Source organism: Semicossyphus pulcher, unplaced genomic scaffold (genome assembly GCF_022749685.1).
Source record: "Semicossyphus pulcher isolate SPU_LCO1_2020_fin unplaced genomic scaffold, fSemPul1.0.p SCAF_11, whole genome shotgun sequence".
NCBI lineage: Eukaryota > Metazoa > Chordata > Actinopteri > Labriformes > Labridae > Semicossyphus > Semicossyphus pulcher.
The window spans coordinates 30,208,125-30,230,238 of NW_027211615.1; the positions used below are offsets into that span (position 1 = coordinate 30,208,125).

At 41.9% G+C, this 22,114-nt stretch overlaps 1 protein-coding gene across 1 annotated transcript; it reads left to right on the top strand.

The window, feature by feature from the left end:
- The first annotated feature begins 9,158 nt into the window (after positions 1-9,158).
- Positions 9,159-21,410, top strand: LOC138585150 (protein NLRC3-like). The gene is made up of 13 exons (XM_069657421.1): positions 9,159-9,247; positions 9,360-9,494; positions 9,536-9,721; positions 13,342-13,420; positions 13,988-14,216; positions 14,479-16,282; positions 17,655-17,828; positions 19,209-19,382; positions 19,514-19,687; positions 19,995-20,168; positions 20,335-20,508; positions 20,704-20,750; positions 20,875-21,410. Exons 1-13 carry the CDS (start codon positions 9,159-9,161, stop codon positions 21,408-21,410), a joined length of 3,975 nt encoding a protein of 1,324 aa, XP_069513522.1.
- Positions 21,411-22,114: the final 704 nt, after the last annotated feature.

The following is a 22,114-nucleotide window of genomic DNA, read 5'->3' on the forward strand; positions in this document are numbered from 1 at the left end:
GGCTAGCGTTTGAAGCTTTGTCGTCCTGAGCAATACGTGAAAATCACTAGATATGTCTCTCAAGCTAAATGCTGTATATTCACATAAACACAGAGTCTTTCTCATGAGCAGCGCCTCTGCCAAATGTGCGTTTAGAGCAAAAGATGGACTCGACTCACTTGAAACAGCTGGGTCTGTGTGTGGCCATGACCGGATGTAATCACTGAATGGAGGCGCGACAAGCTCACTGAAGAGTCTGAGAGTTTGTTAAATCATCAGAGTAAGTTTATTAAAGAGATTTATGAGCAGAGATGTACTCACAGTAGTGGAACAGAAGTCGGGGACGCAGACCAGACGACAGGAGGTACACAGTGAGAACCACAGTTTATTACCTTCATGACAAATCTTTCGACAACATTCCTAAAAACAAGTATGTTACCATGTCTGCAAAAAGACAAAATAAAGAGGCCTTCATTCTTTTCCTCCCGTGGGTTTAAACATTTAAATACTTTTATTTTGAAGTTCCAGTCCTGTGACCTCAGGGGATCTTCCTGTCTGCTCTCTCTTTCTTTCTGCAGGTGAGGCTGATAAGTTTGTACCTTCTGTGTGCAGAAGCTAAAACAAAACAAAAGTTTCCTGTGTTTGTTGAATTTGCTTTTGATCACGTGGACGTGTGGATGAGCTGGTGTCATGATGAGTTCTCTTTCACATCAATTATCAGCTCATGTTTTCACCATAGTCTACAACAATGGACGCAGCCACCATAATGTCACCCATTGGTTTGTGGAGTTCTCCTTTAAGCATTGAGTTTAGAACTCTGGCTCTCACCATAAGTGTCACTGCGAGTTTCCACGAGCAAGTCTCCAATAGCAAGTGATCTTGCACCCACGCTAGCACCCATAGGTGTGTTGGTCTTTAAATGAGGTGTGGTCAGGTAAAATGGTGACGCGTTGCTATCTTCAGGATACAGAAAGCAACTGCTCCTTAAACCAACCAAAACCTGGTCTGGAGTCTAAAGTCTGTCTCTGCTATTTAAAGGGTGCATTATGGACATACAGTGCTGTGCAAAAGTTTCAGGCAGGTGTGAAAACATGCTGTAAACTAAGAATGCTTTCAAACATGGAAGTGTTAATAGTTTATTTTCATCAGTTAACAAAATGCAGTGAATGAACAGAAGAGAAATCTAAATCAGATCAATATCTGGTGTGACCACCCTTTGCCTTCTAAACAGCATCAGTTCTTCTCGGTACACTTGCACACAGTTTCTGAAGGAACTCGGCTGGTACGTGTTCCAAACATGTTGGAGAACTAACCACAGATCTCCTGTGGATGTAGGCTTCCTCAGATCCTTCTGTCTCTTCATGTCATCCCAGACAGACTCCATGATGTTGAGATCAGGGCTCTGTGGGGGCCATACCATCACTTCCAGGACTTCTTGTTCTTCTTCACGCTGAAGATAGTTCTTCATGACACTGGCTGTATGTTTTGGGTCGTTGTCCTGCTGCAGAATACATTTGGGGCCAATCATACGCCTCCCTGATGGTATTGCATGATGGATAAGTATCTGCCTGTATTTCTCAGCATTGAGGACACCATTAATCCTGACCAAATCTCTGACTCCATTTGCAGAAATGCAGCCCCAAACTTGAAGGAACCTCCAGCATGCTTCACTGCTGCCTGCAGACACTCATTATCGTAGCGCTCTCCAGCCCTTCGGCGAACAAACTGCCTTCTGCTGCAGCCAAATATTTCACATTCTGACTCATCAGTCCAGAGCACCTGCTGCCATTTCTCTGCAGCCCAGTTCCTATGTGTTTGTGCATCGTTGAGTGGCTTGGCCTTGTTTCCATGTCGGAGCCTTTTTGGCTGCAGCTCTTCCATGAAGACCACTTGTGGCCAGTCTTCTCCGGACAGTAGATGGGTGTACCTGGGTCCCACTGGTTTCTGCCAGTTCTGAGCTGATGGCACTGCTGGACATCTTCCCATTTGGAAGGGAAATAAGCTCGATGTGTTTTTCATCTGCTGCACTAAGTTTCCTCGGCCGACCACTGCGTCTACGATCCTCAACGTCGCCCGTTTCTTTGAGCTTCTTCCAAAGAGCTTGAACAGCACATCTTGAAACCCCAGTGTGCTTTGAAATCTTTGTCTGGGAGAGACCTTGCTGATGCAGTATAACTACCTGGTGTCTTGTTGCTGTGCTCAGTCTTGCCATGGTGTCTGACCTGTGACATGAAACTGTCTTCCACAGCCTCACCTTGGTAGCAGAGTTTGGCTGTTCCTCAGCCAGTTTTAAGCCTCCTACACAGCTGTTTCTGTTTCACTTAATGACTGTGTTTCAACCTACATGTGACACTGATGATCATTAGCACCTGTCTGGTATAATTGGTTGATCATACACCTGACTATAATCCTACAACATCCCTGACTGCGTGCAGGTGTACCTGTAAGAATTGATGCTGGTTTGAAAGCAAAGGGTAGTAACACCAGATATTGATTTGATTTAGATTTTTCTTTTGTTCACTCACTGATCATTTTGTAAATTGATAAAAATAAACAATTGTTATTATATTTTTGAAAGCATTCTTAATTTCCAGCATTTTTTCACACTTGCCATAAACGTTTGCACAGTACTGTACATCTGAGAGTTCACATGAGTCTGCTTGTCACTCACACGGGGACGCACAGAAGCGCTTTGACTCATGAGGACAAAGCAGTGTGTGTTTGCAGATACACTGAAATAACGATTATGTGACAGACGACAAGCCTTTGTTTCCCTCGTCTCCTTAAAACATGAAACTGCTTTCGGTTTGTTCAGTTGAGTTGGTGAGAAGTGCTGCTTCACCTCAGGGAGATTCCTGCTCGAGCCACGCACGGGCCAAAAACTACAGAGACACCAAGCTCACTCTGATTCACGCAGAACACACACACACACAACTAAGAGGTACATTTATAACAAACTGCAAACAGAACTACCTGTGGCACCGACAATTGCGTCCACAGATATTAAAACACTGTCCAGTGTCCATCACACACACACTGGAGAATACAGCCATGTGATCCAGCAGAAACAAGAAGTAAATAAACATTTACAGCAGACCTTTCTTTGATGGTCAGCACACAGCACTTTAATAAACGTCAGACAGCGGACGCTCTGATTGGTTTGATTCATGTTATGCTGAAAACACACCTATGAATAATCCAGGGCTTTAAGCCAACCTCTTGTGCGCCGAGTAACAGTGGGTCTGACATGCCCCCAATCACTTAGCGCCATGCGCTTTAGTCCGTCTGCGTGTAAATAGAGCCCTTAGAGTCTATGCCGGTGTTGGGACCGGACTATGCCTCTAAGTCAGATTCCATAAGTCCACGGGGCGGCTGTGGCTCAGTGGTAGAGTCGGTCATCTTTCAATCGGAAGGTCGGAGGTTCGATCCCCAGCTCCCTCAGGCTACATGTCGAAGTGTCCTTGGGCAAGACACTGAACCCCAAATTGCTCCCGGTGGCATAGCCAACAGGTATGAATGTGATATCTGATTGACAGTTGGGCACTTTACGTAGCAGCCTCTGCCATCAGTGTGTGAATGTGTGAATGTGATATGTAGTGTAAAAGCAGCTTTGAGTGGTCGCACAGGCTAGAAAAGCGCTATATAAGTACAGTCCATTTACCATAAGTAAAGGGAGGTATTAAAAATGGCTATTAAAAGAAATTAACAATTATTAAAAATAATTATTAATAATATAAATGATATGATTTAATCTACATGAAATCACATAAGCCACCACCACATAAGGGAGTTAAAAAATAACCATCTAATTACCTCAGTCTCATAAAGTATGCTGGACTATCAATACAGACTCTGATTAATAATTAACTTAATAACTATAACCCAATTATTGATATCTAGTAGGTTGAAGGTTGAAGGAGTTAAAACGCAGAAGAGGTTGGCAGTATTCATTCATGTGCAACATTAAACAGACAGCATTTTATTTCACAGTGATTTATTTAAAAAGACGTTAAAGTAAAGTAAAACACGAAACATGTAATCTAACTAACGCTAATATTTGTGTGTGTGTGTGTGCGTGTGCGTGTGTGTGTGTGTGTGTGTGTCTGACAGAGAGAGAAAAGGGCATGTCTGTCTCAGGACAGGCAGAGATCAAAATGGAGGTTGTGTCCATGAAGAGACCACGTCTAGGGGAGACAAAGAACTGAAGATGGCCACTGAATGCTGTCCTTTGTCTCTACCAACTTACACTGAGCACATAGGACAGGTCGAAACCCAGAAAAAGAACCGCGAGGTTGAATCCCTGGCTGTTTAGTCTGGTCAAAAGGTCAAAAGGTCAGTCCAAAATATTTTCTGACTGAAAGTCTTAAGAGTGCCGGGTTAGGAAAGAGCGAGGTCAATTTAGCATGCTGACTATGTCTTTGTGTAAGCATAAGTAACCTCAACTACAATCAATAACTGACTAAACAGACATTACAACAATACAACTCGGTAACAAATCAAATCAATAACATTACGATATAAACATTCCTGCTTAGCCGGTACTGTGAGTTATTCTAGCTCTGCCCAGATGTTACGTTACCAGACCGTGGATGGAAAGGCGTTACTGTGCTGTGTTGCAGCTTGTTAGGCCGACGTTTCGACGTTAGCCTGTCGTCTCTGCTGCAGAAAAAAACAAACAGTCCTGACTCCCATGACACGGGCCGTCACAAAAAAATCAATGTATGACAAATACTGAACAGCCTACCAAGTCAGTAACGGTGAGCACAGACACAGATAGCTGTGGATTAATGCTAACATCCAAATGAAATAAGAGTAGACTTTGACTAAGTGTAAAAACTGTCAGACTTGTTGGACCGTCTGTTCGCACAATAAAGCGCACAGCAAGACACACTATTTGTCTGATATTCAACACAGTTTTATGGCTGGAGACTTCAAACAGAAACTTTTCTGTAAGAGAATTAAGACAACCTCAGTTCAATCATGTTTATAAGACATGAGTTGTATTAACCCTCCTGATGTTTGTTTAGAAGATTTAAAAACAATGTCCTTGTAAACACTGCCAGCAAACACACAGTCCACTTACACACTGTACAGAAACAGTCTTTACACACGCTGTTGTCCTCAGAACTTTATAATCCATAAAGTTTTATTCTGTCAGTTAATGTTTGACTGCAGTTGTTCCAGGTGGTTCGTCCCAAAGTTCAGAGCTGCTCTGATCACATGTCCTTAAAGAACCCTTCAGTCTGAAGACGAGCACAGAGAGGTGTGGCTGTATGTGAATAACAGACCTTTGAAAACCTCCTGCTGTCAGTGACATGTTTGTTCTTCCTCTGGTTGGTTTCCTGACTGAAGCTGCTTTTTAATTTCTCCTTCACTCATCGGCTTCATGCAGATTATTGTCACCATCAGAAGGTAACGTAACCCACAGGTTTCATCATGTTTGTGTGAGCGGCTGTTAAACTGACCTGAGAACTGTAGAGGTGGTGGACGCTCTGATGTGCTGTGTTGCTTTTGACTGCATTGCTGGAACAAACCAAACAGTAAAAGGAACAAGAAAATCTTAGTTTGACTGGAGCTTAAATTCAGTCTGTTGGTTAACCACACTGAGTGTCCTGAACAATAGAAACACCTGTGTGATGTCATGTGATACAACAGTGCTGCAAGAAGTGTTGTTTGATGTTTAACTAATTCTGTGGTTGATTTTAAGCCTCTACTTCACATGGTGTTGTAGGTGTGTCTAATGTGTCTCATTCACTTACATACATATACAGAGGAGCAGAAATATATCAATAACATGGACCTCAAACACAACTCAACAAATACAATCACACGTGTGTATATATCACAGGACTGTTGTTTATGTCTCTTTGTGTAATTTGTCAGTCAAAGCAAAAGAAACAATAACAGATCAAATTAAATGTTCATGTGCACCATCTGTTGTTCCCCTCACGCTACGCTAGCTCTATGTAGAACATTCACTGACCGCGAGAGCTGAAGAAGTTACATGAATATAAACATGTAATATATGAAGAACAGATTACACTCTCGTCTTTTCAGACATTATGAACATTTAGAAATAAAACATGACAAACATATCTGACAAAAAGTAACAAATCAAGTGTTAAAGGGTAACAGTGCGGTGAAGTTTCACCACTTCATTGTTCCCCTCATGCTGCGCTTCTATATACAACATGTTCACTGACTGCTGGTACTTAAAGCAGTTACATGAATATGAACATGTAACATATGAATAAACAGATTAGACTCTTTCAGACATTATGGACATTTACAAACAAAACAGTACGATGGATTTTCACACAGCTACATTAAAAGATTAAATATGTTTGCTAGTTTTCTTACAGGTGAAAACTGAAAATAGAACTTCTTTAATTTGCAGTCAATTTATTGATCATAAAACAGTAAAAATCTACATTATCAACACACAAGGCTCTAACAACAAACCAAGCTGGTCAATATTATTAGTTTATCAGGCTTTTAAAACAACACAAACTGTAATTTAACACATGTAACATGATTCTCTGTCGACAGACAATAATTAACTTAAACTTTGTCAAACTTTTTGCTGTGGCCAGGGATTGTTTGTGCCAATATCATTCATGTTTATTGTTTGATGACGGTGTCAAAGGTCACTTCATTCAGTCTCCTGGCAACCGAAGCACAATTGAACAACAAGTGTAAATCAGTTATTGAGGGATGTTCTCTGTGCACAGCCCTGAGAAAAAACTTCAAGTTGCTTCAGTGTTAAACAATAAGAATCTCATTTTGTTCTGATTTTACTTTTTCACACTTAGTCTCTTAACTATTCATTTTTTATTGTAGTTGATTTGTTCAACACAAAGGTTCATTAGATCAACCATAAAACTATTGAAACTTCCTCATCAACTCTGAGTAAAGGACAAAAGTCATAAAAAGATCAAATAATATTAGACGTGACTATAGCAACAATTAAAGGAAAACAACGGACAGCTCTGTCTTCTTAAATTAATTGTATTACTCATTTCTATGGGCTTATGTCTTTCAGACAACATGTGCCACTCAGATGAACAGATGAAAGGCAATATTGACTCTTAGAAACTAAAGCAGCATTTAAAGCTTTTGATGGTTCTGTTCAGGCACTTTGGCTCTGGGTTAAAGTTCATTAAAGATGGTGGCTTTAAAGTTGAAAAACGTTAACAGAACTGAACCGTTTGTTTCTCGCTTTCTTGTTTCTACGACCTTCATGATAAAGAAAAATATTCTGTCTTTGAAGCTGAGCATAAAGCAGCTTATAATTCCTTTAAATCACATTTTAAAGTTCTCATTATTGAATTTATTATAGCAGCTATTATAAAACAAATTTCAAAAAAGTTATTAGGAGGGTTTTAGTCAACCTTTAAACCAGGTTATCCTTTATTTAAGTCTAAGTTAGTTCTGGTCAAGAATATCAGCACAGTTTCAACCACAAACAGTCAAACTCTTAAATTAGATTTAAGAGACATTAAAACAAGCAGCACGAACATTTACACACTGACAGCCTGGATTTTACCGAATACTTAAAAACATTCAGCGTAACTGAAGAATTCCATCCTTCAAGGTTAAAAAGACGGGTTTTGAGTTTGTGAATGAAGAGATACCAGTGTCTGAGTCGGCACTAAAAAAAGAGAGATTTTTTATCATTGTCACAACAAACTCGTCTAAATTGATTTTAAGAGGGAACCTTCCCTCATCATTCATATATTTACAGTAAATAATTGTAACTGCTTGTGAAACTGTGAAAGTTAACAGTTAACTTGTATTGATTGATACAGTTTTACGACCCTCTCAGACAGGATGTTGGACATTTAGCTCCGGTGTTGAAAAAAGAAAATCCCTCACAATGCTTTTGCTCAGAAACACAAATAATTGATGACATTAATGTTTCGGTCCCTCTGAACCTTTGTCCAAAGTGTTTACAAACAATTCTTCATCAATGATCTGAAATAGATATTGTCCTACCCATACCTGGATCAATAAAGGATTATCTTATCTTATTCAGTGTGCACAGGTGTGGCAGTACTCTGCTAAGGGACTGTCTGTCAATAACTGACCGGTGTTTATTGTAACACATTTTATCCCACAGGTAAGAACAGGTAAAGAAGTTCGACACTTCAACACATAACTGAGGATATTAACAAGAATGTTCACAGACAGTGGACATCTTTAGTGTCCCATCAATCTGTTCATACGTCTCAGATCACTCAGGTATCTGTTCAATCCCACAACTCTCTGGAGCATGACATGCCATGTGATGTGATCATTGTGTCCTAGGAGCACTCGTGTTCTTCTTCTCTGCTTAATGACAGTGATATCTCACCATCACAGGATGACCCACCAGGACAGTGAATCCTACAAGTTTCAAATGAAACCACTTTGATTATTGTCACACTCAGAGACACTAATTAATCAATGACTTCATCACATGATTGGCTGGTTTAAAGGATTAATTGTCCTTGTTGGTTAGACTTTATTAACAATATTCATTAATAGGTCAGTAATTGATCTCAAAAGCATGGAGGCATTACCCTTGATTAGGTTGTGATTACAAATCAATATTTATTGGATAAATCAACAGTTGAGTTTAGTCGTTTCAGGACACTTGATGAACACAAAAGAATAAATAATTACTGGGTCATCATTAGCCCTCCTCTTCTTCACAATGAATGAACGTATCCTTTTAAAGTGTTTATATTCATAAAGATAAAAACATTTATTTTCAGATAAACAAACACTGAAATCAGATATTCTTCAGAGTTTTTTCCGTCACGTCCTGACAGAGTCTTGGCAGGTTCCTGCCGTGTGATTGGAGCTGGACTCTGGTTTCAGGTAGTAGGTGACACTGATTTAATGTCACGTTAATGTCTCTAGACTCTAAATGAGAAGTTATGAGAGGTCACAGTGTCCTCATTGTGGTGAAGAACAAGGATCAGTAGTGGTTTCTCTCTTTGTGTTTCCTCTACAGGTGAAGATCAAACATAGAAGTAGATCTGAACTCACCTGGTGAGTACATTCTTTATTCTGACACTGATCAAACTGGAAGTATTTGCATGTGATCAATGGTGAACATGTGTGTCTCTGTGATGTGCAGCTGGTTGTACTGAAGGAGCATGTTGTTGTGTTTGTGTGAAGGTGGGGGCTCTGCTATGAGTCAGCGTGAGGACCGAGAGGAGGGAGCCCCTCCCTCTAAAACCACTCTGTGTGGGGAACATGACAGCCAGACCAAAGCTCAGAGGTGAGATGAGGATCTCTAACTGTCCATGACTCTTCTCCATGTCAGAGCTCAGCACTCACATCACTCCACCATCATTATTCACACTCACAGCTCTGTGTGTGTTGTGTTGAAGGCCAGAGCAGCAGCACGGACCAGACTCTGCTGGACCTGGACCTGGACCTGCTCCCAGCTGTGTGTCCTTAAAGAGTGACCGGTCTATGGGTAAACCAATTGAGTTCAAAGATGGACATCAGTCTGATAACCAGAAGTAATGATTTATTTCATAGTTTATTTCTTGTTTATTATCAGTTTTAAAACATTTCAAAGTTGTTGGCAGCAGCATTTTATCAGTGTTTGTGATTCTTTCAGTGTCAAACATGAGAGAGCAGACTCTGCTGGACCTGGACCTGAACCCAGCTGTGTGTCCTTAAAGAGTGACCGGTCCATGGGTAAACCTATTGAGTTCAAAGATGGAAATGACTCTGATGATCAAAGGTAAGAAGTTAAACGTTCTTCTGTTGTTTTGTATTAAAACATTAAAATTTTCTTTTATTGATGTTCGGTTCATAACACATCACAATGTCAGAAAAAATGTAATTCTGGACATGAGTAACAACAATGTACATAGTCAGTATTCAAAAGAAAAAAAAAAATTGTAACTGGAGATAAAGAAAAACAAACAAAACAAAACATAAGCAGCCCTTCCACTTAAGGGCCACCACCCATCCCCTCCCCCCAGGGATCCAGGCCATAGCTCCTGACAAAAACTTTATTCCAATAGAACTTTAAGGTTCAGTGAGACTGAACTCCACATCTCTATTGTTGACTCATTTGCCCTGTGCACACGGGCTGTCGATAGCTTCAAATACACGATATCCAGGTATATTAGGACCCACGCTGGAAAAGAGAGGGTATGAGGTGGCTTCCAGTGCGTAGCAACCAATTTCTTTGCTGCTGTAAGCCCGGCTAGTAATGCCCACTTCTTGATCAGTGTCAAGCCCAGCTTGGACAGATCATTTAGAATGAGTATAACGGGCGAATGAGGGACGCTGCTTTCAAACAAATCAGAGATGTTAGAATCCACCACCTCCAAGAATCTGGCCACTGGAGGACATTCCCAAAACATATGGAGATAAGTACCAACAGTCTTTGTAGAACACAGAGTGCAAATAGGGTCAGCAATCATTTTTATTTGACAAAGCTTCCTGGGCGTCATATACACATGGTTTATAAAGTTATAGTGCATTTGCTGGTGATCCGGATTTCTAGAGGCTTCTAATGAAGCCCTTCACTGCCTCCCACAAGATCCTCGGGTCTGAGACTGAACCTTTTTTGAAATCCAGAAACTCACGAAAATTAATCTCAAACTGAGCCTTGTATGTTTCATCACGCAGCAATGAAGAATTAAAACGCCATGTGGGAGCTCTAGTAAGGGCAGCCCTTATGGTGGCGGAGCAGTAAATGGGTTTATGATCAGACCATGCAACTGGTATGTAAAAGATGTTTTGCACACTTTGGAATAGATCATTAGACGCGAAGAGAAAATATATTCTCGAAAAGGATCTATGTCTCGCCGAGAAGAAAGAATAATCTTTTATCGAAGGGTTAATTGAGCGCCAGATATCAATCATTCCTGTGTGGCCTGCCCATTTACGTAATGCGTCAGAGGCAAAATGTTGGTCCCTGCTCTCTGCTTCGCCCGTTCTATCAATATTACTATCCCACACTGCATTGAAATCTGCTCCTATAACCAAACGAAAATCCGTGAGATCCAGAAGAGTTATGGTTAAAAGGTCATAGAAACCAGCATCATAATTGTTAGGCGTATAGGCAGAAATCAGTGCAATGTTTTTCCCATCCAAATGAATCTTAGCGATGGCAACACGCCCCTCTGTGTCAGCCCAAAAGCCAATGAAATCAAATTTCAACTTGCGCCTACAAACCACCAGCAAACCCTTGGTTTTTGTAAGAGCAGAAGAAAAAGCAATAGAGTGGTAGAACTTATTTGGAAACCGACCGACATCTTTACGAAGTAGATGTGATTCCTGGACCATGGCAAAATCCACATTTTTCCTACGGAAATATTCTAGAATAGTGGTCCTTTTATGCTGGATATTAAGGCCCCTGGCATTGATAGAAATAAAGTTGAGAGCAGTCATATGTTAGCTAATAGAGAAATGTGGAACATTGTCACCTCAACAGAGAAAATGCAGTGGCCTGAATCCCTAAAGTAAACTACCCCAAAACAAAAGAAACCTGAACCATAAACAAACGTGAAAAAAGTCGAAGAAAAGTGAAGAGATATACAACTCCTCGACATTTCTGATAAGTCCACCTATGGACAACCAACTAAAATCTAGGAACTATAAGGCGGCCTAAAAGAGGCCGCACCATCACCAACCATTAGAACATGGTGATATCAATAACAGTATCTGTTAACGGGTAAAAATTAAATCAGTGTCCTAAGTCACCAGCTCACATTCAGTAGGTCCACAGCTACAGTACATTATGATGAAACAGTAGGAGTCTGGGGGAAATAGGATGAAACAAATAAAATGGATGAAGGAAGACATAATACATCCACATGCATATGGTTATTATGCATTCACCTGAGTATATGTGCAGACCTTCACACAATTACACATGTATCCTTCTGTAAGCACTGTAAGAACTGAATAAGAGTATATCCGTGCATAGAGACATTCGCACAGCCATACATGCATGGGAACATATGAACATATACATACATTTACATACATACACACATACAATTACACACATTCACACAACGGACCCACTTGCACACACAAACGCACGCACGGACACACAGACACGCACACACTATGCATGGGGCCTCACAGACCTTAGTGGGCCAACCTGGTTACCTATGTTGGCAAGAATACGTCCCACACAGAGAACACAGGCTTTCAGAGACGCTTGTATCAATGTACATGTTGAACTATAATTAACAGGGAATGCAAGGGGGAAAAAAACAAAAACGAATGAGACATCCACATATAGTCTGAACATGGTCTGAGAGCAAGGCAAAACTAAATTAACAGATCTATGATATATGAAGAAGTTAAGAAATTATGGAATAAGTCAAGGACCGGCAGCGTAACTAGGCTGCGATTTAGCTAAACGCCCCCTCTCCCCGGCGTCAGACGGGTGAAGAAAAGTCAAATAGAAAGGCAGACAAGCCGAAAAAATAAATAAATAAATAAAATACCCAGCACCGGTGCACAGTGAGCCCTTATTGACCACAACATTTGAAACTAGTCGTAGCCTAACTAATTATTACAGTGCGTCAACAGTATAAGAGCAGAGAGGAGAAAATAAACAGTAACTAAAACAAAGCAATAGTCTTAGGCTCTGAAATGATGAGCGTTCACCGGCCACACATTTTGTGATAAACACAACTGCTCGGGTTATCTTACCAGTGTAAGTCAGTGAGCTCCGGGAAGAGGGGTAGAAAGAGTTCAATAGCTGCAAAAATAGTCCACTATCCGGAGCAACGTTTAAAGGTTTTTGATGCACTGCAGAGCCTTCTTCGGGTCGTCGAAACGGTGTTTAACACCCCCGGGCGCAGTGATGGAGAGGACAGCAGGGTATCCGATGCCGAACGGGATCTTAGCTGCGTGGAGCATTCTCTTACACTCCAGGAAGGAATGCTGCTGGTCTTGAGTAGCCTTTGAGAAGTCCTGGTAGAAACTTATTCTATGACCCTGCCAGCATACGTCTCCGATTTCCCTGTTCGCATTTCTCACACGTTCTTTCTGCTGAAACCTTAGAAAATGTACAATGAATGGCCTCAGGGGGGCCCCAGCCTTGACCGGAGCCAGTGACCCGTGAAGTGCTTTGTTTGGTCATCAGATAGCTTTTGGAGAAGCACCAGTACCTCAGCGTCAGATGTCGTCTCAGCCTCCGAGCTATTTTGAGAAGCTTGTCCGGCCTTCAAGCTAGCTTTGGAGCCCGAGTGGTGTTGAGTCGTATGACCGTCATTTTTCCGTAGGAGGATCCAGCAGTGTTTCTAACAGGCTCCACCAGATAGAATCTCTCACATGTAACACTGTGTGTCATTGTATTATATACAGTATATTATATTTGCTCCACAGAGGTCAGCAGCAGAGGTCGGAGGCTCCCATTGGTCCGTCTGCCCAGCAGCATCAAACACAGCTGGACTCCATATTTATGGTGTGTAAACGAACAAACACAGCGACTACTGAGAATCACAGTTTACTTACAAGGACATTTTTATGTTCCTGAATTGTTTCCTGATGACTGCAAACATCATCTCTGCCTGAATCATGTTCACAGTCAGTGTTTGATGGACTGAAGGAAGCCTTTCTGTACCTCACAGAGTCAGAGGTCAGAGGTCGTGGTGGATGGTGGTCTCACACAGACTTTGGCAGCAGAGAGCAGAGTTCACAGACTGAGTCAGTTTGTGTTTAAACAACAGAAACACTTTGGTTCATGTTCATGACAGTTTGTGGTTTCAGCTTCATTCTAACAAACACATCGTGTCCAAAGTCACTGCAGACTTTTTCTGTGTGAAACCAGAGCAGGATATTTCTCCAACATGAATCTCATCTGATATGAACTTAGTTTCTAGGAGACAGGACCATCCACAGACTAAACACTGAACTACCATTGTGATCCAGTGTCCATGCTGCACTCTGCAGACCAGCAGGCTTTCTGTCTGTCACTGATGATCTGATGTTGACTTCTACGAGTCAAAGTTCACTTCTCGTTCTGTTCCAGCTGCTGGAGGAGAACATCGTCAGTTTTGTGAAGAACGAGCTGAAGGAGATCCAGAGGGGTCTGAGTCCAGATTACCCAGAATGCTTAGAGAGTCAGAGGGAGGATGAGGAGGTGTTGGACAGTGAAGAGGAGGAGCAGAGGAGGAGCAGCAGAGAGGCATTTGTGAAGATCACACTGCACTTCCTGAGGAGAATGAAGCAGGAGGAGCTGGCTGACTGTCTGCAGAGCAGTAAGAGGATTTTAACACATTTAACATGATGGAAAGAGGAAATGGAGGCAACATGGGAGAGGGTCACATTTAAAACTCTGCTGTTTATATGATGCACACATTTGATCACATCTATGACCTGTGAGAAACTGTTCACACCTGATGAGCTGAAGAGATTTCAGAGAGGAGGGAAATAAATACCATCCTGATGTCTTAAAGTTTAAATTCATCTGATTGATTGAAGCTTAAACTTATTAATCACATTTCATGTTTGTTCTTTCAGGAGCTGTTGGTCCAGAGTGCCGACAGAAACTCAAGTCTAACCTGAAGGAGAAGTTCCAGTGTGTGTTTGAGGGGATCGCTAAAGCAGGAAACCCAACCCTTCTGAACCAGATCTACACAGAGCTCTACATCACAGAGGGAGGGACTGGAGAGGTCAATGATGAACATGAGGTCAGACAGATCGAATCAGCATCCAGGAAACCACACAGACCAGAAACAACCATCAGACAAGAAGACATCTTTAAAGCCTCACCTGGAAGAGATGGACCAATCAGAACAGTGATGACAAAGGGAGTGGCTGGCATTGGGAAAACAGTCTTAACACAGAAGTACACTCTGGACTGGGCTGAAGACAAAGCCAACCAGGACATACAGTTCATGTTTCCCTTCACCTTCAGAGAGCTGAATGTGCTGAAAGAGAAGAAGTTCAGCTTGGTGGAACTTGTTCATCACTTCTTCACTGAAACCAAAGAAGCAGGAATCTGCAGGTTTGAAGAGTTCCAGGTTGTGTTCATCTTTGACGGTCTGGATGAGTGTCGACTTCCTCTGGACTTCCACAACAATGAGATCCTGACTGATGTCACAGAGTCCAGCTCAGTGGATGTGCTGCTGACAAACCTCATCAAGGGGAAACTGCTTCCCTCTACCCGACTATGGATTACTACAAGACGTGCAGCAGCCAATCAGATCCCTCCTGAGTGTGTTGACATGGTGACAGAGGTCAGAGGGTTCACTGACCCTCAGAAGGAGGAGTACTTCAGGAAGAGATTCAGAGATGAGGAGCAGGCCGGCAGAATCATCTCCCACATCAAGACATCCCGAAGCCTCCACATCATGTGCCACATCCCAGTCTTCTGCTGGATCACTTCTACAGTTCTGGAGGATGTGTTGAAGACCAGAGAGGGAGGAGAGCTGCCCAAGACCCTGACTGAGATGTACATCCACTTCCTGGTGGTTCAGTCCAAACAGAAGAACATCAAGTATGATGGAGGAGCTGAGACGGATCTACACTGGAGTCCAGAGAGCAGGAAGATGATTGAGTCTCTGGGAAAACTGGCTTTTGAGCAGCTGCAGAAAGGAAACCTGATCTTCTATGAGTCAGACCTGACAGAGTGTGGCATCGATATCAGAGCAGCCTCAGTGTACTCAGGAGTGTTCACACAGATCTTTAAAGAGGAGAGAGGACTGTACCAGGACAGGGTGTTCTGCTTCGTCCATCTGAGTGTTCAGGAGTTTCTGGCTGCTCTTCATGTCCACCTGACGTTCATCAACTCTGGTGTCAATCTGATGTCAGAAGATCAAACAACATCCCTGATCTCTAAACTCTTTAAAGACAAACATAAACTGAAACTTCTCCATCAGAGTGCTGTGGACCAGGCCTTACAGAGTCCAAACGGACACCTGGACTTGTTCCTCCGCTTCCTCCTGGGTCTTTCACTGCAGACCAATCAGATTCTCCTACGTGGCCTGCTGACACAGACAGGAAGTATCTCAGAGACCGATAAGCAAACAATCCAGTACATCAAGACCAAGATCAACACTAACCTCTTTTTAGAGAAAAGCATCAACCTGTTCCACTGTCTGAATGAACTGAAGGATCGTTCTCTAGTGGAGCAGATCCAACAGTCCCTGAGGTCAGGAAGTCTCTCCACAGATGAACTGTCTCCTGCTCAGTGGTCAGCTCTGGTCTTCATCTTACTGTCATCAGAAAAAGATCTGGACGTGTTTGACCTGAAGAAGTACTCTGCTTCAGAGGAGGGTCTTCTGAGGCTGCTGCCAGTGGTCAAAGCCTCCAACAAAGCTCTGTAGGTGGATTGATAACTGAATTTGCTTTTCATTGTTGCTCATTGAGGTTTTTTCAATATAATATTTCACTAAATTTTTGTGTTTTATTTTATTATTGTGTGAAATTGTAAAAACAAAACAAGTCCCACATAATAGCAAAGATGCAATACTTGAAGGAGGAGAAACTTGGTTACAAAATAATAAGACACAATAAAAGCGGAAATCAAACAACCAAATAAACATAAACAAACAGACAGAAAAAAAGTAGTTCCATGGTCTTTGAGGAGGTAAAAAGTGAAATAAGAGGGTTGTATGTATGTAAATCTGCATGTATGAATATGTTGATGTGTTTCATTTTGTGGTGTGGAATGGTAAAGACGCTGGGTGAGGTCGATGGGTGAGTCTGATGGAGGAAAGGGGTAAGGAGCTTGACCAGATCTTCTCTTTCTTTTTGGTCAAACACAGGCAGTCCCCAGACTTTTAGGAAGAGGCTTGCCAACTGTAAGACCTAGCCAGATTTTAGTGTTGGAGATGCTATTTTTGTTATTGTCGTTATTATTGTTTTGTTATGCAGTTATTCTCCTGCCCGTCCCTCTTAAACATTTAGTTCTAATGTTTGCCCTCAGATACCAAGGGAGGGAAAGGAGGTTCCTGTCTGTGGTGGGGGATTGATCAAGAAAATCTGTTTTTCTCATAAATACAACAGTAAAATGATAACAATTATAATTATTATCATTACCATCATCATCACTATATAATATAACAATAACAGTTTTAATAATGACCCTATTAATAATGGAAACAGTGATAACTCCAGGATAATTATTTTTAACAAAATATATTTGATTAGAAACCTGTTAAAATAAAAGAAAGAAGCAATACTAATAATACGTTTGAGTTAAAAGACTGAGGAGGGGAAAAAGAGGGAGTGATAGATCAGAGTGAGCATTGGGGATGGGAGCTGCGTGTATGTGTTTGTTGGGGTGTATGTGTAAGGGCAGTTATGAATGTGAGTAATGGTGTGTGTTTGTGGCTGGTGCACATGCAGAAAGATATTGTTCAACATGGTTTGCAAATTTAAGATTTACGAAATTGGACAGATGAACAGGTTCCAGATTGTGTCAAAATCATCAGTTGTTTTTATTGATAAGGGAGGTTTTTGATCATTTTTCTGTTTATATGTATTCGATTAGTAGGTTTTTCCAAAGTGTCATATTGATTTTTTCCCCCCTTGAATTCCAGTTCATGATCGTTTTCTTGGCTATGGTTGGGACTATGGATAGTACTCTACTGGATTTGTTGTTTATGTGTTTTTTGCGTTTGTATTTATTTGCATTTTTGTGTTTTAATGCTTGGAAGTTTAACATCTTTTGTCTTTCACTTATTCATCAGGCTTACTTCCTGTTCCCTGTCAGAGAGATGCTGTGAAGCTCTGTCCTCAGTCCTCAGCTCCCAGTCCTCTAGTCTGAGAGAGCTGGACCTGAGTAACAACAACCTGCAGGATTCAGGAGTGAAGTTGTTGTCTGCTGGACTGGGCAGCCCCCTCTGCAAACTGGAAACTCTCAGGTCAGTTGTCTTTTCAATTCCAAAGACTAAAAAAAGATGGCTGACATGACAGCTCCCTAAAAGTGAAGCCAAACCCTCTCTATCGCCCCCTGCTGACTGGCTGCAGTATAGGTCATTAAACCCCCCTCCTCCATGTTAACAGATGGGACATGAGTCAAACTATAAAATCAAAATACACGTCAAATACATTTTTCTCAAACATGGTTTCTGTCATTATAGTTAGTTCTTATCCTGCTGATTTATGTCCATGTGTTCATTTTTCTGATAAGTTTACTTTTAATTAGTTATTTGATGCTGTAAAAAGGGGGTGTGGCCTCATGATTGACAGCTCTGTTAAAAAAATTCGGCTTCTGCAGCGCTCTGTTCCCGGGTAGCAGAGTAGAGGAGGAACAGCGAGAGGAGACGTAACTAACACTAATATTACAGTCATTGAACCTTCCATAAGCGTGAATATCTGCTTCAGACCAACACAAGAAGCTGCTCTGCTGCAGACTGAGCCCACCTGAGGGCTCCAACACGGCAAGGCCACAAGTTAAATGTTTGTTTTGGGTAGAGGAAGGGGTAGTACATCAATTGGCTCCACCAGACGATCCCTAATGCGCACATTCTGGCCCCAATTGCGAAAGATGGCACTGGCTGCTTTTGGGGGTATTTTGGCTTCGGATTTTTGTACATCAAGAGGAGATGCTAATGCTAATAGTAGACCTGTTGACTTCAACTGTTACAATTACGATTACCTCAGCCTTTATCATTACTCTGCTTCTCTCGCTAATTTATTTATTTATTTATTTATTTAGCCAATCTTCACCCTAGTCTACCACTATTATTGGCATTGTAACCATAAGTATGTGTCTGTTGTTGTTCATGTAACAAGGACATATGTTGTTGTGGTAACAAGAACATATGTTGTTGTTGCTCTCTTTGCCTGTCTCTGTCCTGCATCTCCTTCTATCCCATTTTCGGCCCATCCAGTCGAGGCAGATGGCTGTTCAACATGAGTCTGGTTCTGCTCGAGGTTTCTGCCTGTTAAAAGGAAGTTTTTCCTTGCCAATGTGCCGAATTGCTAAGTGCTACTCATGGTGGATTGATGTTGGGCCTCTCTTTAAATAACTTAACAAAGAGTCGGTCTAGACCTGCTCTTTCTGTAAAGTGTCTCGAGATAACCCTGGTTATGATTTGGCGCTATACAAATAAAATTTGATTGATTGATTGATTGATTGAGATGGAGACACATCATCAATCTTTATATACTGTCAATAGTTAATCCGGATCTTATTTTGGGTTACAAGTAATTGGTAATTGAGAAGATGCTCAACAACTGCAGGATTTTAAAGCTGATATTTTTCAAAATGCTGTCTGTACTATATTTTACTATCCCAGTCTGTCAGGTTGTTTGATCACAGAGGAGGGCTGTGAATCTCTTGCCTCAGCTCTGAGGTCCAACCCCTTCCAACTCAGAGAGCTGGACCTGAGCTACAATCGTCCAGGAGACTCAGGGTTAAAGATGCTGTTTGCTGCACTACAGGATCCACACTGGAAACTAGAGACTCTCAGGTCAGGATTCAGGTGTTTTCATAAAAACACTTTGTGTTAACTTTATGTTAATATCATGAAGCCTTCACCATCAGTAGGATTTTACTGCTGCGACGTAATATTTACAGTTAACTATATTTCTCAAACTCCAGGCTTTCAGGCTGTTGTATTACAGAAGAAGGCTTTGCTTCTCTTGCTTCCACTCTGAGCGCCAACCCTTCCAGTCTAAGAAAGCTTGACCTGAGCTACAATCATCCAGGAGACTCAGGAGTGAAGCTGCTGTTTGCTGGACTGGAGAGTCCACAGTGTTCACTGGAGACCCTCAGGTCAGTATGAAGCTGTCCTCTGTCAAAGCCATTTTCCTTAAGAAATCTTAAGAATCTACATAATAGGAAGGAATAGGAAGCTCCTTGCAAATATTACACAGGTTATTTGTGAAGATAGATTTAATAGAGCGAGTGTTAATTATGTAAATCTCTGTTAAGGCTAACTGACAAAAGAAATATTCACAGATAAATGCAAGAAGGTAATGCATATACTGGAAAACAAATAAAAAAAGTTGCATATTAAAGATGGGTTTCAATCATCTTGAATATGTGAGCAATGTTGTCGAATGTGTACATTTCTTTTAAGGTTAACTGGATGCTATCTATCAGAGAAGAGCTGTCAAGTTTTGTCCTTAGTCCTAAGCTCCCAGTTATCTTGTCTAAGAGAGCTGGACCTAAGTAACAACAACCTCCAGGATTCAGGAATGGAGCTGCTTTCTGCTGGACTGGGGAGGCCATCCTGTAAACTGGAAACTCTTAGGTTAGGACTCAGCTTTTGATGAACAGCTTTTTTTTATTATTCTGTCTTTATAAATCACAGTAGCCTGGTCTGTGTTAATGTTTTTAAAGTCGGTTACCATCTATAGGATTTCCATACAGATATGATTTTGTAAAACACTGGGTTTATAATGTTTTTGTAATTCCAGGCTGTCAGGATGTCTGATAACAAAAGAAGGCTGTACGTTTCTGGCCTCAGCTCTGAGCTCCAACCCCTTTCATCTGAGAGAGCTGGACCTGAGCTACAATCATCCAGGAGACTCAGGAGTGAAGCTGCTCTCTGCTCAACTGGAGGATCCACACTGCGGAATGGAAACTCTCAGGTATAAACAGAAAACAAGAGCTCAATCACTGCAGGTGCTTTAAATTTCTCTATACTTTTTTTTCTCTAAGATAAATTGACACACTGAGTTTGAGCCTGTTTCTCTGTCAAAGTGACAAACTGAGGAACTCTGCTTCATGTTGAGCAGCAGGACTCATGTTGGACAGAAAATCATTGTGACTGTTTCTTCTTCCAGGATGGACCATGGTGGAGAGCAGAGGTTAAAAGCTGATGTGAGGAAGTGTAAGTGTGGAATCAGTTTGACTCATGATGACCAAACAGCAGACTGTCAGATAACAAAGAATAAACCCTTCAGGTGTGTCTGATGATAAACTGCTGCTGTGTTGTGTCTTTTTCTCTCCATCAGATTTCTGTGAACTCACTCTGGACTCAAACACGGCACACGGAGACCTCAAACTGTCTGACAGCAACAGAAAAGTGACACATGTGAGAGAGGATCAGTCATATCCTGATCATCCAGACAGATTTGATAACTGGCCTCAGCTGCTGTGTAGAAATGGTCTGACTGGTTGCTGTTACTGGGAGGTCGAGTGGAGGGGAGAGGTTTATATATCATTGAGTTACAGAGGAATCAGAAGGAAAGGAAACAGTCGTGACTGTGTGTTTGGATGGAATGATCAGTGCTGGAGTCTGTACTGCTCTGATGATGGTTACTCTGTCTGGCACAATAACAGAAGAACAGACCTCCCTTTCTCCTCCTCCTCTGTCTCTCACAGAGTAGCAGTGTATGTGGACTGTCCTGCTGGCACTCTGTCCTTCTACAGAGTCTCCTCTGACACACTGATCCACCTCCACACCTTCAACACCACCTTCACTCAACCTCTTTATCCTGGGTTTTTGTTCTGGTTACCTGGTTCCTCAGTGTCTCTGTGCTCTCTGTAGGACTGAGTTTGACTTCTAATCTAAATGTTGGTGGATGAGGCTTCACCTTTGTTAAAAATGGTTGGGTTATGTCAAAAATGTCAGAAAGGTCTTCTTAAAAATACTGAAATGATCCCTCAGCAGAACTAGAGCTGCCTGTGGTAGCTGTTTATGGCTGTAGTGATTCTCATGTAATTCAATGAAAGTTGAAAGATTAAAAATGATTTAACCCAAACTGGGAAATTGGTGAATACTTGCGCTAAAAAATGTAATACTTTGGTCCATCCATCGAACCACTATCTTCTGCTTATCTGGGGCCGGGTTGTGGTGGCAGCAGGCTCAGCAAGGTGATCCAGACGTCCCTCCCCCAGCAACGTTTTCCAGTTCCTCCTGGGGGATTCCAAGTCGTTCCCAGGCTAGACGGGATATATAATCCCTCAAGTGAGCTCTGGGTCTGCCCTGGGGTCTCCTCCTAGTTGGATGTTCCCGGGAGGTGCCCAGGAGGCATCCTAACCAGATGCCCGAACCACCTCAACTGGCTCCTTTCGATGCATAGGAGAAGCGGCTCTACTCCGAGCTCCCCCCGGATCTCCGAGCTCCTTACCCTATCTGAGGCTGAACCCAGACACTCCCAGAAGGAAACTAATTGTCGCTTGTATCTGCGATCTCATTCTTTTGGTCACTAACCAAAGCTCATGACCAAAAGTGAGGGTTGGAACGTAGAT

What these genes read in the sequence shown, in the direction of transcription:
- LOC138585150 (XM_069657421.1), top strand. Translation starts at nt 9,159, where the DNA reads ATGAGTCAGCGTGAGGACCGAGAGGAGGGAGCCCCTCCCTCTAAAACC. An exon ending in AAAGCCTCCAACAAAGCTCT is followed by an intron (nt 16,283 to 17,654) that starts GTAGGTGGATTG and finishes CTTATTCATCAG; the next exon opens with GCTTACTTCCTGTTCCCTGT. An exon ending in TGCAAACTGGAAACTCTCAG is followed by an intron (nt 17,829 to 19,208) that starts GTCAGTTGTCTT and finishes TTACTATCCCAG; the next exon opens with TCTGTCAGGTTGTTTGATCA.